Source organism: Amyelois transitella, chromosome 14 (genome assembly GCF_032362555.1).
Source record: "Amyelois transitella isolate CPQ chromosome 14, ilAmyTran1.1, whole genome shotgun sequence".
NCBI classification, from domain to species: Eukaryota; Metazoa; Arthropoda; class Insecta; order Lepidoptera; family Pyralidae; genus Amyelois; species Amyelois transitella.
Window position 1 is genome coordinate 4,213,280 of NC_083517.1, and position 19,294 is coordinate 4,232,573.

General features: G+C 33.2%; 1 protein-coding gene across 1 annotated transcript in view; it reads right to left on the reverse strand.

Annotated features, from left to right (window-relative positions):
• LOC106130901 (ATP-binding cassette subfamily G member 4) overlaps positions 1 to 18,905 on the reverse strand; it is a 62,288-nt gene extending 43,383 nt beyond the window's left edge. Inside the window, exon 1 of the mRNA XM_013329843.2 lies at positions 18,420 to 18,905. Within this exon, the coding sequence (XP_013185297.1) occupies positions 18,420 to 18,657 (238 nt within the window). The 5' untranslated portion in view covers positions 18,658 to 18,905. The remainder of the gene's footprint in view (positions 1 to 18,419) is intronic.
• Between the last annotated feature and the right edge of the window lie 389 nt (positions 18,906 to 19,294).

Here is a 19,294-nt window from a genome sequence, read left to right on the forward strand (position 1 = left end):
GTTTGGATTTACTTACTGTGTGAGTTTAATGCCTACTTTAGATAGTAAAGATTTGAGGTACTTTTTTGCCAAGAGATGATGATGCTCTTGAAAACCTGGTCATTGTTGGCAATACCAAAGGAAAAAGATCACGTGGCTGGTCACCAACATGTCTAATTGAAAAGGGTTACATCCCTATCAACAAAGGTGACAAATTGATGGTGAAAGATTGTGCGTTTATTGACTTTCAGTGCTATGATCCACAGTAATGATGAAGCGAATAGTGAGAGACTTTTCACACTCGATTACATCAAATACGCTCTTTGTCAAAGTCTATAAAATACTTTAACATTACTCTTCATAGATACCTATAAAATTTATTTCTTGTTATCTTGTAGCGTAGAAGCCAATTCCTTTTGGACTTGTAATATATTGAGCTCTTTTATGAGATTTCATTTGTGCAGAACTGAAAATAGGACAGTTATCCCTCGGGTAAAGTTAGGAATGCATTAGATGCAATTGGAAGCCAGATCTGAATATTGGAGTAGTCATTACCGTCCATACCCATAGGAAATGTAACTTTAGAAAGTGATTTCGGGGAAAAATACTTGAGAATCATTTTCAACTGTATAATATTTTTAACGGAATATCCATAATAGTAACCGATCTCCATGAAATCTTGCAAATTTAAAGTGTAAATTACGCAATACATAGGGCACGCAGTTTTGGCCAAGGGTGAAAGCTATTACAGGCGTGTCTATAATGTGCAGATGTTTGTATATTGTGGTTGCATAAGTACTTTGATTTATAACTTGAAACAAGGTACTTTGCAGTTTGAACATTAAGTAAGTTACCTATTTCACATTGTAAAATTTTTTCGTGGTATATCGTGGTGGTAATTTTATGAAAGCAACTTGATAGCGAAGCCCTGTGTCCTACCATGTATTTTAGCACTCCGTGGTTTTAAATCTAGATCAAGTTTATTATGTGATAATAAAAAAAACTATGACATAACTTTTTTGGATTTAGGCATTCACATTATTTCCACACTTTACTTCTGCGACTTATTTTCTCAAAAGCCATAATAATTGTAGAACAAAAGAATGGTCTAGAGATAAATAATGGAAAATGGATTCTATCTTGTGGCCAGTGAGAAATGGCGGTACCGCGTCCTTTTATCTAAAATGTCTCTGAAAGCAAAGATTGCTTTCTGTTTGTAGGTATTTCTGTATTTCTAGTGTTAGTAATATGCAATATCTGGAACTGTAATAGGAAACCGGGTGTCTGTATGTCTGCTGCGTTCATATTAGCATTGGTCAGTTTGTATGTTAACACGTACGTAAGGGTAAGTAAATGTCTAAAGCAGGGTTGTGGAAATTCTGCTTTTTTGTATCTTTGTTTTCAGAATTTTGGTTTTGTGGTTTAATAGGGCAAAATATGTGTGTGTCTACTTAAGTGAGTAACGTGACTGTGCTCCAGGGTAAGTTTTTAATTCACTTTATTATTATACAGCGGACTTAAATTCTAGGGGTTTTCAACTGAATATTTTATGAGATATACGATTATGCATATACCATGCATTATGCAAATTCTAGATGTGCGACTATTACTCCTCTCCACAAAACTAGTTTGTGGAGGTCTTATTATATAACTATAAAATACATTTTATCGTCTAATATATGCGAGAGCTTACAAAGATATCAATAAGTTTATTAATATAAACTTACTATGTTACTTGAAGACAATGCAAGCTCAGCCGAAACTACTGGAATTTCGCATAAAATATCTACACACTTTTCTATTTATTCTGTTCTTCTGATTTTAAGGACGGTTTGTTTTTTTTTTCAGTGGAATAGGAGGCAGCCCTACATAAGGAAGGTAGCTCACGTATTAATGAGATCACAGAGGCACCTCTGAGCTTTTCTCACCAAGTTCCCTGTGGACTCTACGTACAGAATGGATTTTGATGTCTACATTTTTACTACCTGTGTAAGCTTTTACTCAACATTGTAAAAAACAATAGTTCGTTGTTCCCTTAATCTCTTAGAATAAAGTTACACAATATTATAAGGTAGGTAGGAAAACTTAGATGTCCATTTTTGTGATTGTAGATATTTTTGATGATTTTGTTATGCAATCAGAGACCCTTTGGGAGAATATTTGGGGAAATACCTACCTACAATACTTTGCAACCGACTACAAAATCATGAAGAACTGTCTGAAACTAACTCACTGTGTCACTTATTTAATATTCATCTTAAAATTATTCAATACCAAATAAAAAAAACGTACATTTACATAAAAATTAAACGTTTATTGCAGCACATTGATAAAAACGCCCCAGTATATAAAAGGTATTTAAGCTCTCTTTAACACTAAAATATTTTTTGTGAGACCATTAAGATAAATGGTAGATTCTCACTCCGTACCTTTCTTCGAACAATGACGCTTCCTTATGTCGATGACCGTTGTGAAAGGACGACAGCTTTAATGATCACACAATCATTGGACTATATCGTTTTAATGATATGAATTGTTTACGGTTTTGTTTATTGAAATATTTATTATTTTCTCGCCAAAATAAATTTTAAGTAAATATACAACCTTTTCTTTGCGTATTTTTTGAAATTTAAAATTGGCCTAAGGCCTAGACAGAATTACATTACTCAAATGGGGAGGTTTTGCGTAAAAAAAAGTGGTTAACCTTTTGCTATCTGACGGCTTCATGGGTTGCCCTCCATTATGGAGAGAAACATACATACATATAGTCACGTCTATATCCCTTACGGACTCGACAGAGTCAACTGTCTCGAAAACAATGATTGACCACGCTGAGCTTTGGAGAGAAAATACGAGAAAAATAATAAAAATCTTATTCTCCTTAGAAATCAGTCATTAAGTTTCAATACAAACACATATTATGGTAATAAAAATTAAAGAAAAATTTGGTCAGAAAAGGAGTTTCTCTTCGAGGCAAAAGCGCCAGTTAGATGATGATTCAAAAAGAAAAGAATTATTATGCTAGCCTTTATTCCTTTACACGTGTAACGTTTCCAAAAACCAGTCAGAACCGCCAGTCTGCATAACGGAAGGCTTAATTTTGCCTATAAATTATTCAAATTATTTACGCTAATGATTCGTAGTAGTATACAAGTTTAAGTTTAAGGGTTCATAAACTTAGTGTTTCAAAAGACAAATAAATAAGAAACCGAGATAATTGAACAAAGGCTTAAATTAAATAATTAACTACGGGTAAAAATTTGAGAAGTAGAGTACCTACCGCACACCAAATTCTCTCTTCATGAAATGTTTTTGTAGTTGACTGAAAGAGATTGCATTATGCAATAAGGCTGCATTTTGTACTTCACCTTAGGATAACTTTAGGATAAGTTATTTTTGTTATAATTTGCAATAAAAGTTATTATATATATCTTCCGAGACAACCTGTTGTATGAAATATTATTGTCCCTCTAAATTTAAACATATGTATATTACTGACTTTTTGATGTATCAACTAATTCATTGCATAATAAAGCATTCATTCATTCATTCAACGCACAGGAAAAACCGCTGGCTCTAAAGATTTGACATTAGGCATATGATTCCTTATGTGATCTAAAGGAAAAATATTCCCGTTAAGGAAAATAAGCGCGATATAGAGTTTTTTGCGGGTGGAGTCACGGACGGACACTAGTGTAAAATATTACACTTTGTACTGAATTCGTTTGAAATAAAGAACTAGGATTTTTACGTCGCATATCAGTCAAAAGGGATACGAGTACCCTAGGGATTGGAAATTGAAGTAATTTGTTTTAGCGTCCTGTGACTTTGAAGCATCATATTTCTTTGTGGAGTATTAATAATATTGCTTTTTCGGATATTTCTTCCAATTTATATACATCATGTCGTTTGGACAAGCTGTAGATTATTTCTTACTCTCTCTGGTGAGATGAGAATTTAAACTTATTTATGGGAAATATCGAGTAGTTTGGTAGTTTTCTTTGTTAAATTATCTATTTACTAGTTATACATCACGTGTTTATTCCTAGCTAAGTAGACAGGTCAAACAGTCCAATTTCAGATTTGAGAAAAAAAAAAACGTATAGTTGTATGTTGGAGTTGTGATTTAAATAGTGACAGGTTGCTAGCCCATCGGCTACAAGAAGAATCCTTAGTTTATTAGCCTTTCCCTTAGTCGCCATTTACGAAATCTATGGGAATTATATAGAGTGATCCTATTCTAAAGTGCCACACGGCACTATGTATGGTATGTTCTATTCTTTTCCTGTATGTTAAGTTTTATTCTTTTCTTAGTAAGTCGCTGCCAAGTTTGATCTATCCGAACATTGTCTGAGATATGTTTGCCGACCATTACCGTGACATACAGCAGCAATTAAACAACAGATGGTATCAAGTGGCTGGGGAATGTCGATAACGGTGTGTGTAAACTATTACTATGGACTATGGACGCGACATGTCTAGATTGTCGTAAATCTATGGCGTATTGTTCTTGCATAGATGGTGACTAATTTTATTATAATTTTCCATATTTTGCATTTACTGTTAGAGTAAATGTAACTTATGTACTTATGGTTTTTTATTCGGTTATAAATGGCGCTCTACGAAAAACACCAAAGCTTACAAGCCATACAGGAACAAAACAAAATAAAACAAAAAATTTTGGTGGTATATTGTTAATAATGGCGAGCTTTAATTTAACATACCACCATTTGTTTTATTTGCTTTATCAAAAACGTAATACAGCTCTTTAGGTTGAGAGGTAAAATAGGTGTATCTATATGTTCAATATAAGTAGGTATGGCTTTCCCGGAGGGATAAGCAAAAAATTATAACTCTTATAAAAAGCGATATGTATAGATACATACATACATACATATGATCACGTCTTTATCCCTTACGGGGTAGACAGAGCCAACAGTCTTGAAAAGACTGATAGGCCACGTTCAGCTGTTTGGCTTAATGATAGAATTGAGTTTCAAATAGTGACAGGTTGCTAGCTCATCGCCTAAAAGAAGAATCCCAAGTTTATAAGCCTATCCCTTAGTCGCCTTTTACGACATCCATGGGAACGAGATGGAGTGGTCCTATTCTTTATTTTTTTTTATTATTGGTGCCGGGAACCTCACGGCACATATGTATAGATATATAATTATATAAAAATAAATTTAAACTGACCGCGTAAGAACTTGAAAAAATAAACCATTTGTCGTTTCACTAAGTAATTACGAGAAAAAAAATAAACGCAACATTTTATTAAATCTTTAATTTGATTGCCACCAGCTATATCGAACAATTTTGGTTCCATTTTCAAATCTTTGTTTGTTTAATTGTAGTGTCCGACCGAAGCTTCGGCTTCGGCTTCGGCTTCGGCCACCTTCGGCCAAAAAATCCACCTTCGGCGAAACATTCGGCTTCGGCCCGAAATCCGGCCGAAGCCGAAGGTTTCGCCGAAGGTCCGAGCGACCGTCGAGATTGAACGAACTGTTACGAAAGTCATGAGGCGGCGGGGAGTCACTGTCAAAATATCACATTGCTGATTGCATGCATCAAAACAAGTCCGTACGTGTATTTAAACGAGTGTTTTTGTAAGAAATCAAATCATTATTTTTTACCAGTAGGTAAATCACAAACTTTTATCTATACATATAATAAAACAGTAAAAATATTTTGTCTGTACATTTAGTATTTTCGACTGAAATGGATAGAGGGACACTTAGAATGAATAATAGAAAGCAAAAATATTTTTTTTTAATTTCTTGTCTGTCTGTCTGTATGTATGATCACGATTATCTCCGAAAGTACTAAACCGATTTACTTCAAACTTTCACCAATTGCTTTGTTTTAACTCAGAATAACATTTAAAGTTTGTTTCATCAAAATCGGTTCACAAAAAAAAAGTTATCGACATTTGAATGAACTCAAGGCATCAGTATGCCTGCAAATAAGTTACGAAATTAAAAATTCAAAGTCATTTATCATTATACGACGACATTATACCTATAACATATAAATATAAGTGAAAGGCGACTAAGGGATGGGCTTACAAACTTGGGATTCTTTTTTAGGCGATGGGCGAGCAACCTAGCACTTTTTGAATCTCAATTATATCATTAAGTCAAATAGCTGAACGTGGCCATTCAGTCTTTTCAAGTCTGTTGGCTCTATCTACCCCGCAAGGGATAAAGACGTGACCATATGTATGTAGTCTACTTTAATTTCGACACCAACGCAACGGCTTCGATGGTCCAGTGAAGTTGGCGGTCCAAGTTCGAATCCCAACAATTACAAGATATTTTTTATTATTAAAAATATATTTTTTTTGTATTGTTTGAGTATTTTATGTAAAAAAACTGAATATCAAAATACTACATATAATAATAAAACGGTAAAAATATTTTTTCTGTACATTTAATATTTTGACTGAAACGGATAGAGAATTTTTTTTTTACATTTTTTGTCTGTCTGTATCTGACTGTATGATTAAAATTCAACTCGAAATTTACGCGGACGAAGTCGCGGGCAACAGCTAGTTTATCTCTAAACCAACCACCTCTATGATATATCATCAACTTCTATATGAGACAGTCAATATGTATATAAACCTTCAATATTGAGGTTTTGAAATGATTTTAATATTAATTGTAGCTTGTAGACAATATTGAACAAAATTAATTACTGAGTGCTGAGTGAATATAAACCTTCGGCTTCGGCTTCGGCTTCGGCCGAAGGTTGTGGCGATAGCCGATTAATCGGCTTCGGCTTCGGCTTCGGCCAAAAATAGACCTTCGGTCGGACACTATTTAATTGGAACATAAATTCAGGTCACAGTCTACTGGCCTCTTTTTAATTCTCGACAATCGAATAGTCATTAATCGTTTTCCCTATTCTAATTATTAAAATGTAATCTTGATATACAATTAGTAGTTCACGTGTTAGTTCCGAGATACAATTAAAATGTCATAGTTCATTAACGAATCATTAATTTACTAGATTGATGAACTTATTTTTTTAGTCGCAGTAAGAAGTCTGAATAAATGTTTTTCTTTAAATTATTCTTTTTCTTAAAGTATAAAGGTAGCGAGGTAAAAAGGTAGTGTTTTGCCAGCCGCTTACTTTTCGCGTAAATTGTTAAATTTAATAAAGGGAAAGGCTCGGGATTCCTTTTTTGAGAGAATGGACTAACAACTTGCCACTAGCTTTTTTGTATACTTTGCATTAAAATCATTGAAAAAAATCAAAAACTATATCTACAAGCTGATACTTCATATTCATAACACGAAAAATACATTCACTTGCAAGTTTAAAAATGAAGAATTGGCTTTAACTATAAATATTGCTCACTAGACGGCTATTGGTTTGAATTCGGGATTCAAAAATGGATGAGTGAGTATAACCCAGGAGAAACGTAGAAGCGGCGTTTCCACACGTTTCCAGAATATATCGGACGTGCGGATCTTTCATAGCACCATTGAGGTGAACTACTAAAACATACAGTGCCTAAATTTCCTATGGTTTCCTGGTTGCAGCCTTAGGCTTAAATTTCACACATATCACTTCTTCATTCTTTACAAGGGAGACAGAAGCAATATGATAAGCTAGATTGTACATAGGTACAAACGTCACATCTTTAATTTTTAAGGATTGGATGTTAGTTTTGAGATGTCATATAAATTCGTTCTTGTTAGGTTATTATTTATCTGCGGTGTGTCCCATGCGCGCGCATCATGAAAATACACGGTATTCGTGTCTAAGCTCTCATATAGTTTTATTGCATGAATATTTATAAATATATCAATTAAGTAACACGTAATTTCCACCTCTAAGTAGAAATTCTAACTCAATGGCACCAGGAATACCACGTTCTCTCGTCTAGTCCATATCACGAAACACACAAATTGCATATCGATATGGAAACGTACCGCAGGATTGGGAGACTGCACTAGAAGTGACATTGCATTTAACTCACAATAACATCGAACTGCTATCTCTTGATATTGTATCTTGTGCACACCTGAATTTAACTCATGAGACATTCATGTTTTGATAATATCAACTTATACTATTGTTAAGAACAATAGTATAAGTTGTTATTATCAAATTGTTATTTTCTTTAAATCAATGGAAATTATAAAATAAATAAATATGTAAGGGACCAATCAAGCAGATGTTCTCTTTACTTTGATATTGATTAAAGTTCCAAATAAAGGTAAGATATTTACAACTGTACCAAGTTACAACGGTTCTGAGTCGCAGGAAAACTTTATAAATTCTAATAACTTAGAACCTTTTATTTAAAATTTCGCATTTTTCGAACTGTTTGAGAAGCTTATGCTTGCGAGGTTACAAGTATCAAAGTACTGTTTTTCCCACGCAGATTGTAAAAATAATTAAAATTCAAACATGGAAAAGGCTTAAAACTTGTGTTAATTCTTTTAGGCGATGTACCGGCAACCTGATAATATTTCTTCTCAGTTCCATCTTTAAGTTGAGCTTAACGTGGCATCCAAGTCTTTGACTATTTTCTGGGGTAAATGAAGGGTGATTATGTATATATGCGGCGTAGTGTACTGGATAAGCAAAGCATAAAAAATTTGATACCGAGGCTAGTAAAGTAATATCATCATACTAATAAAGTTTAGAAATTTGATATTGCGAAATGTCGTGTCAAGGTTACGAGTTCTATTTTTTAATCTAGGAATTTATGATATCACATAAGAATGAGTTTTTTTTTATGTAATAATAAATATAGTTTCGCTGTGTTATTCTTGTAAATGACATAATAAATTACATTATGTTTCTTGGTTAATGGAGCATGGCCGTCTATTATTCCGTGATAATAATGTAAAACACGCGATTGTAGCCTAGGTAAATAAAATCTATTTTTTTATCTTTTAGTATCTATAATTCCATGATTTTTATTACTACATTTTATTAAGGAAAGTACCCCAGTAAAGTGTTTGTATGCGTTAATTATTTGAAATGTTGGAAAGAGGGTTTTCTAAGAAAGGTATAAACAAATGCTAAATATATCTATATTATAATCCAAATAAAGAATCATGTATAGTTGAGTGAGATGGGTAGAATTCGGCTATGTTGTGATGTATTATTAATCCTTAGGGTTTATCTGTGAATGTCATACAGGAGTGCGGCTGAAGACAGGTTAAGCCAGTGGGTCGTTGCTGTTATCGTTACAAAGCATTTGCGGGCGGGTAACTAGGGCAGGTGTCTTATATTTTTATTTATATAAATATAACAGGGCAGACTTTTAAATGTGAAATGATTTAAAAAAAAAAACCAATTTATTAAAAACTTATTCAAATCTAAAGAATTTTTTTTCTTGTAAACCTGAGACAAAGAGACTCTGTATATACCTAATATTGTACAAAATTTTAATATACAAAATGAAATCTGTTTACAATAACCCCAAAGCAAATAAAAGTGTCTTCCTAAAATTGCTAATGTAATACCCAAACTAATATAACCGAAAAGTTTAAACCTAACTATGAACCAAAACAAGTATATCTCTATAGGCCATTGCCCATTAAGAAAAAATTATGTACAATATAAAAAAAAAACATATTATATAACAATAGGACTATTTAATCTGTACCTGTTTGTTGGCGTCTATCTTGATTGCTTCCGCCCTGGGGTTCACCGATGCTCACACACAGTCAATCATTTCAGGTGATGTCGCCTCTTACGTCATCCACGGAAGAGATATGGGCTGGCCATATTAAGTTCCGGGAATTGCAGATCAGGACTGAGAGGAGGGCAGGGACTACATCTTTCGATTTGCCAAGTGAGATATACTCCTTTTATTTCATCCACATTCATAAAAATTTTCGTGCAAGCTAGGGTACTTAGCATACACTTGATTAGACCTATTACTAGAACGTCTCCGATTCGATCTCGTTTTCCCAGTTGCACCTCCACCACTTAGCTTCGGGTCCTAAGGCCCGTTTTCCGACATTTCTCTTGCTACTTTGTAGGTTTCAGTTTTAAGACCGTCCTGTCTCACACAAAGTACGTTAACTTGTTAAAGTAAGCAGGCAGTTCCAGTAGAATCTAATATTGTACATGCAAGTCAGGTTAGCAGCGGCGCGGTGCATTCGGGCGCGATTCTGCGTTTGGGTTTTATTAATTTTTCCATAGCTAACGAGGTGCGGCGATGTGTTGGGATTTTGTGTCGTTATACCCAACACTAGTATATGCACTCGGTTTTGCCCGCGTAAGATTGGCGACATTTTCCAAAAGCATATTTGATTATGAATGCTTATTAGTTTTTAGAAATTGTAAGGCTTGTATCATTTACTTGATTTTTTGCGTAGTGGCGTCCTTTTTCAGAAGGAGCTGACTGACTGAGCTGAGAAGGAGTTTTCTTTTGACTATAATTTCCAATAAGGTTTTATATTCAATGATTTAAGTCAGATCATAATAACTTATGTGTTGAATATGGACTAGCCCGTAGCCAAACATACGAGTAGAATTATACTCGTCTTAAATTTAATTTAAGCGCCCGTTAACAATTTGAGCATTGAAAGGGAAACAATTTATACTTGAAACAAAATTAAATTTATAAACAAAACAATTTAAATCTGAGTAAAAAGCGTGGGGTGCTTGATGTAGTAAATATTAAAATCATTCTATTAGCATATATTTATGACAAGAGAGTTATGAAAATGAAGTAAAATGCACCCCACGCTTTTTACTCCGATTTAAATTGTTTTGTTTATAAATTTAATTTTGTTATAATTTTAATCGGAGGTAATTGACTATAACTGATTGTTCGACTTGCTACTACTGTTTTATAATTCCTTTGTCATTAATTTTTATTTTCTATTTTTTAGTTCAACAATAAAACGCGTAGTTTTTTAGTTTTTTTAAACAATTATTTTTTGGAAGTTAACACTTCTAGTATAACTATCATACTAGAAAAGACTTTTGCAACCATGCGCCCATCGCCAGAGGTTTTCACAACTAACTTTCTTAAAGTTATATGTGGCCTGATTGGATTAAACCTCATAATATTCTCATAATGATGATTCTTTTTTAGGCGATGGGCTTGCAACCTGTCACTATTTGAATCTCAATTCTATCTTAAAGCCAAATAGCTGAACGTGGCCTATCAGTCTTTACAAGGCTGTTGGCTCTGTCTACCCCGCAAGGGATATAGACGTGATTATATGTATGTATGATGATTGTTAAACCCAGTTGAAAAGAATTTTATAGTGATAAATCACTGTTAATAATATTTTTGACTATCCAGCAAACATAATAATTTTCGATTGTGGCCTTGCTAGGAATCAAACCACAAGATTAAGAGGCAGATTGATACAGGAACAAAAATATTTCAAACATACCTCCACTGCCTTTACAACCAGGAACGCAACAATGTTTATCTGAAGACATCGTGGCACTTTCGTTGTAAAACTGTCTTTCACAAAAACAAACACAAACTTGGGACTCCTATCTCAAATAATCAGGTACTTTTTACAGGAGTCCTATCTAAGAAATATCTGCACAACACAGTGAACACAGTCATAGTCCAATCTCAGATGATAAAATCACACGAATATCCGGAAGAACAAAGCTCGACTCAACGGAAGATTCCAAACTACAAATAACGTCAAGTTATCAGCACAAAACAAAGTGCAAATAGGTAAATACACAGGCACCGGTATAAAAAACAGAAAGAAAGTTTACAGGTTTTCTAATCGAATTCAAAACTTACTGCAAAACTTATTTGACAAAAAATAAACTGTCAGTCATTTCTTAAACCAGTATTACAGTGTTGCTATTATAAATAGGCAAAAGATACCTAATGTTAATTCAAGAATTTCATTAATATGTTAAATACGTATTAAATATCGCAAAGTTCTGTAGGTAGTAACTTTATTCTTGTATTATTGTAAATTTAGTTGTTCAATTTTCATTTATTACTTTTGTTTTATTACTTATATATTTTTTATTGTTTTAAAATATTCTACTAATTCTACTATTGTTTCTAATGGTAATTCTAAATGGAGCGATGCGATGAAATAAAAAAGCCTCAGGTTAATAGTAACATTATATGGAAATATATTACATCTCTTTTTGGACTCCTTATACGTCAGAACTTCTTGGTTTCTTGTATGGAGATTACTGGCACTGGTGCTATCTCTGTCTCTCTTACTCTCATACGAAGGATCTAAAAATGAATTTATTAATCCTGGCAGTTTTAATAAGGATAATGAGAAACTCTTATCAAAATATTGCATTGTCATCGGTCCTTGATACGTGTGCAAAGTTTCAAGTTGATCAGACGTTTAGAAATCAGTGAAAATTAAGCTCAAAGATTCCGTTACATACATACATACATACATACATACATACATACAACCCAAGCTAATAAAAGCGTAGTAAAAACGAAAGCTGCAATATAAATACAAGTCATTAATAGCGCCAATTTATAGTCAAAAGAAGGCCACGAGATTCAAAGATGTTGACAGTTGCGGGTGCGCTAAACATTTTGTGGGTAGGTACTGGCTACAGCATTACAACTTTTTGAAACGAGCAGTTTAGGATAAATATGTCATAGGAGCAAAATAATAAAAAGCTTCGTAAAACGAAAAATCTTGTTTATTTGCCGTTCCCGTGACAATTTTGGAATATTTTCAGCTGATACAAGTAGACACCTGGGTATCAGTCACGCAAAAGTTTCTATCAGAATAACTAATTGGCTGTTTGTTATGGAAACCATAACAGAATCTTGATTTTTAAATATGTTTTTTAATAGACCTTGCTACCCACATCGCATGTAGCGAAGATTTTTATATTTACATTAAAAGTATTATTTTAATAGTCTCATAATGGTTATATCCACTTATCGACAGGTTGAACTTGACCCACTGTTACTGGCAGCAACATTGTTATGGCAATCCATTTTTAAAAAGATGAATGAAAGAAGGAGTATGTAGTTACTCGTATGTTATTTTTTTCGCGACTTTAAAAACGAAATGTTTTTAATTTGTTTCCGAAAGAATGATAAACAAGTTACGATTACAAAATTTTCTAATATTTAGTTTTTTACCTTAAACTACGCGAAAGACATAGGTATATTTAAAAACATATTTGAGACTTTGTACGGCATTCCCGAAAAGATAGTTTTCACTAAATACCACGAACTGTCCTTAGTTTGGGGCATCGCTCCATTTGTTAATTTTTAAAATTAAATGTTCCTTATATAATTTGTCAGGGTGAAGTCTATATCAGTGCTAAATTTTATCAACATCTGTTTAATAGTTTTTGAGTTTATTCATGTACATGGTTATACTTAAACGAAAATAAAAATATTTTCTCTATGACTGAACCCCACATTTTTATGCAACGAGGCATCGCATGCTAACTGTCGCCATAAAATGGAATATCAAATTTTACAATCGGAACTAGAATAGAATCGATACATGTTACGTGTATAAGCAAAGAAAGCATTCCGAAAAGAAAATAGGTATATATGTGTATTTTCGTTTGCATCACAATAGATACTCGTATTTCAGTGTCGGTTGGACATTCGTAAATAATACTTAAAATGCGACTTTCAACCACCAGCTTCGATGTCAATTATCATTTTTAAACTGCAAAATTACAAACAAAGAAGTAAAAATACATAGGTTCATATAATCATGCCGTTATCACTATAAGACTAAGGATAGACAGAGTCAACAAAGGCCACATTCAGCTATGTTGGCTTGGTTTTGTGTTGGCTTCATGAATTAAATATTTAATTACAGGTTCCTGACCCAACGCCTAAATGATGAATCTCCTATATTGAGTAGTTTTTCCTTGATTGACTTTTACAATCTGCAGGCGAAGAGAAACAGCTGGAACACACTATGCTTTCTCTTAGCTACCAGATCAATATGGAAGCAATAAAATTGCTATTATAGTTTTTTAGTATCAAACTAAATACTCATTTGTCGTCAGTTTTTATACAGAATAGTTTACACATTTAAAGTATGCACATTTTACTTTGAAAACGGAACACAAAATCTGAAAACATAACAACTACATACACATCACGAGCATTTCGGCAGATACGCAAAAATCAAATTTGGGATCCATTTTAAACGCAATTCTGTAAAGTCAGTTGCACACTGCGGACGTCCGCAATTCGCGCAGTTTGCGTGATTTGGGCTATTGTATGCGCCCGTCCGAGTTTCGGGAAAACTTCCGCCCTTTATCTAAACTCTGCATTTCGGACATTTCGCTGTACGCTGTTGACACAAGTGTGCAACCAACTTTAAGATTTGGATACAAGTTGCTCTTCTTATTGTGATTTCATTTTGTGGCAGAAAAAAGGAGTAGTAAACGAGGTCGCATGAAAAATTTAAGAAGTCTGCAGACAAGTGGAAAGATGTAGTCTCTCCGGGAAAGAGGCGTGAGTATTTTAGTTAAAAAAAAAATTTAAAGAAAACTGTCGAATTGAGAATCTCTTCTTTTTTTGAAATAGGTTAAAAATAGTAAATTTTTTTTTAATTTTTGAATTTTATACTTAGCTTTATAGACTTAGATATAAGAACCACTTGATTTAATTAGGATAATAGTATTTATGTTATATTCGTGTTCTTCATCTTGTGTCACGAGTCGCATGAATTTAAATAATAAGGCAATTCACATTTTAATTCTGATGAACAACCGATGATTGGCGAGATGACGTATTATAAAAAAAAAATTCAAAAAAAGTCATCGTTTATTGAGGTTACCTAACAGTATTGATGGTTTGTATTAATTTAAAAATAAAGAGACAATAAAATAATTAATACCGAAAATATAAAAAAGGCCCGTTCAATGCTCAAAAAATTTGAATTACACGAAATCAAAAAAAGGTTTTAATCTTGAAACTACATTTAATCATCTTCGGCGAACAAACCTGTTCCATACTGTTAAATTAAAACAAGATTTCTGTAGTCATGTTTCAAATATTATGTTTTTATTTTGTTTTATAAGCACAGCTCAACAAAAATATCTGTCTGCGTCATAGTCCATTTTATTTTGGAGCTTTCGTGCATATTTTAAAGATTTTCTACGTGCGATGGGCTAGCAATTTTTTATAACTTCTTTGTCCCAGTTACATCGTCTTCTAGAAAAGCGCCCGGGATGCTCCTTTTTTGCCCATGACCTTGGGCTGGCCATGGATTCGGTGAGTCAGATTTTTACATGAAGCAATTTTCGTCTGTCCTCCGCAACTTTTGCAGGGGAGTCTGACCCGAAATAAATTTACAAATTCAGTTGCCTGAATGTGAAGGTTCCCATATGGTACTTACCCTCACCGTAAGAGTTTCTGTCATTATTTTCTTTATTTATTTTATTTTAATAGGAACACCAACAGTTCATCATATCTAACTAGAAATGTTGCAAACAAATATCTAGGAACACATTTTCAAGGTTTTCGCAAATTGATATCTAAAAAATAATATGGATGGATGTTATCCTTATAAGGTTTAATACGTAACATGTATCGCTATATATGTATTATTCTGTTTTATGGTCACTTCTATATTCCCTTGCAGAGTAGGCAGAGCCAATAGTTTTGAAAATACTGAAAGGCTGCGTTCAGCTTTGTGATGGAATTGAAATTCAAACAGTGACAGGTTGCGAGCTCATCGCCTACAAGAGCCTAAGAATCGCAAGTTTATGAGCCTATTCCGTAGTCCCTTTTAAGATAGCCATAGGAAAGATATGTAGTGGTTCTATTCTATTTATTTAGAACTTTAGGGCGCTATGAACTTTTGGCTATTAATGGCTAGTGGCATAGAAATGTGCACGATAAGCAACGTAAGCGATGTGGCGATTCTTATTTATCAAACCTTTCAGAACACCCGACGCTCCTTCCAGAAAATCCATTTGCACTCCATAAAATTGATGACTGAAGTGAGTAAGTACATAAAAGCGAGCGTTGAAAGCGAAAGTTAAACAATAGGTTAGTGCTTAAACTTTATTCATTAGTTATGTGTGAAGTACCCACTCTTAGTCGAGGGTCGGGTCCGGGGATCGATTCCTGTTGGTTTTTGGAAGGTTTGAGCCTATTGGATTTTGGGTTTCGAATTCGAAAGGTGATAACGGGATCAAAACCGCTCATATTTTTTATCAATTTTTCTTTGCCGCATACTATGGAACAATCAGAATGTGTAGGCATAACTAGTCTTCCTTCTATCATAGGATTTTCTTGGTTGCAGTGCGTGTCTGAATCAAGAGCGTGATGTATGAAGATGAAGCGAAAGAAGTGATGCAGGGATCGTGGTTAATGGAAAGATGAAGCCTTTACCTGCCCCTCTGGATCAGCGAGAATGTTACATACATATCAACTCTAACACGAGATTTCATATGGCTACAATGATAATTAAAACGGCAATTTATAAGTAATCACTTTAGAAAATGTTTGAAATAATAACAAATAAACGCAATAATATCGGGTACATGATGTTAATTTCCAACTTATATTTTACGGATAATATTTTAAGAATTAGGAACTGAAATAAAGACACAACTCATTTTTTTAAACTACCGTACTAGCTTTGTTTGCACCGTGTCTTATGAAAAGTTCTATTTATATAAACCTATAACGGGAATAATTTTCTTTCAAAATTCGTTGCGTGGCTTAAAAGAGGAAAGCTTGGAAAAAGCTGAGGCGGAGGGCGACTTTGTTAAATACTGTGTTATGAGTAGTCAAATAGATATAAGATTTTTTGGACCTTTATAACGAATTAAAAAAAGTATTTCGCCTAAAATTTGTTTTAGACACAACAGCCATAAAAAGCAAAACCTCAATGGGTGACAATCATTAGGCCAAGGTTTTCCGGAAACAAAAACAAAATGACCATATAACAAACTATTTTGTATAATTTGAAAATTTGACCTCGATATTGCTGTTCAACTTATACTTTAACAATTTTATCTCACTTGATACAAATATGGAGTAACTTATCAATTTCCTTGAAACCTCTGAGTCAATTAGTCAATCAGACTAATTGAGTGCTGGCGCTTTTGTTAATGTTCATCTAATAGTTATGTAATGACCTGACATCTAAATAATTTTATGGTGACATCATTGCCGTCTAGAAATGTTCAACTGATATAAAAGTGATCTAGATAGATAAATTTAATGAAATAATTGATTTTTCACTTATCGTTCCACATTTCTGTTTTCTTATTTGTTAGTCTCCAAACCTAACACATGTGGAGAGTATAACACAGTTGATGCCAATGTTTTAATCATAAGATGGTAGATAACAAATAAAAATCATCATTCGTATCTATACTAATATTATAAAGCTGAAGAGTTTGTTTGAATAGAAAATAACTATTCCACGAATTACACACAACAACAGTTTATTCGTTGGTCTTAGCGTTATTCAAAAATATAAGTAAAAACATCTAAAGAAGCAACTGGAAGTAAGCGTTAATAATTAGATAAGTGCGTGAACAATGAAGGACTGTGATAAAAATGTTCAGGTATTCATGAGATTTAAGTTTCACTAGGGTTCGGCTACTTTCATGCCTCGTAGCAATGATTTTTTTACTTTGTGAATTATTCGTTATTATAACTGTTGGTTTCAGAAGCAAATATTTTATTTTGTATCATGATGAAATAATATTGCGACTTCACGCATTCCATTTGGGGTATTTATAAATCAGGTTTAATTTTTAATGTGCCACATCGGTAGTATTGTTTATTCAATCAAACATTGTCATAATGATCAAAACCATTTAGTAGTTGACAGCGTAATCGTTTAACAAAAACATAAATCCCAAAGGGTTTAGCAATTTTTGCCACGAAGCAATGATTCTATAATTTGTAATCTATTTACTGGTATGTTTCAGAAGCGAACATTTCTGGTTTGACCATGTCCACCCAGCCGCATCCACCACGTGAAGTATTAACTATTGTTTTGGTGCTGCGATGCATGAAATAATATAGAGATTTTGCAGATTCTATTTGCGCTACTTATATAACAGGCTTCCTTTTAAAACAAAAATTACATAGGTTTTATAAAAATAGTTTAAAATTTTTTTGAAAATAAAATACAATTATTAAAATCATGGTTGGCAGAGTAATCACATACAAAAATAGTAACAATCTCATTCTTTTTTTAAATAGATATTTTAAAAAGGCAACCAAACAGTTTAACAGGCCTTTTATTTTATTCCTATTTTTTATGTACCGTTCTTAATTTATCAGCCGTTATTAATTTATCAGCCCTGTGAAAGATAAAGACGCGAAATGAGTGTGTAAAATAAAAAAGCTTTTTGCATATTTATACATTCAGTCGATTTATTCAAATGTTTCATGTATTTATTTATAGTTAACGAGCAGAATATAGAAGATACGAAAGAAAAAAAGAAGTATGTACAAAAACATAAAAATTATTTTAAATTCTTACCTTTGTGAGAACTAACAGTGAATCCAATGTCTTCAAATAAAATGTGCACTGGTGGTCTTTTCGCCATGCGGTTCAAGGCTTTTAACGTTGATCCAGCCCTCTCTAAGGCAGCCGGGGTCCATTGGTCAGAAGGGCGGTTACTGTCGATCACCAAAGGATTACCCTGATCTGGGTTAGGACTCCCATGGGCTAAAGCAGCGCCAACGATCGCACGGCGAACTAATGGTACTTGAGACATTTTGTTTATCAGTTTTCACATCACAAAATTATGAAAATAACGAAGCTGGCTTCTTTAACAGAAACAGTTCTTTTTATTTAGTTTGATTATTTTTTAAATAAATCGTTGTGTCAAATTTTATAATAGTTTAATTTTTAATTAAAAACTAAAATAATTTAGGTTAAATTAAAAAAGTTAACCCTAAATTCGGACACCGATCATAGTTACGCGAGTATACAAGACAGGTACACCGCGCATGCGTGTGACCGGCTTTAAAGACGCTACGATACTAATTCATACATTGACGTAAACGCAGCTAACTGATGATTAATTAAGTGAAGATTGATTTCAAACTCTTGTATGGGTTATTAAATTAATAGAAATCCAACATCGGCATTATCTAAATTATAAAGGTTGTTAGTGGTAAGTGCCTGAGACACATGGAGTCACCTATTTTTATATTTTCATTACGAATGATAAAATTGTGTGTTTGACCAGGTAATTATTATTGTGATTACTTGAAAAAACTTTAATAAAATTGTAGAACCAAATGGTTGATATTTTTTTTTTACTTGAAAAACAAAAATATTGTCAGTTTTATAGATCGGTGATTTTGTCTATAAACCAAATGAGAATTAGTCTTGAAAATATAGTACAA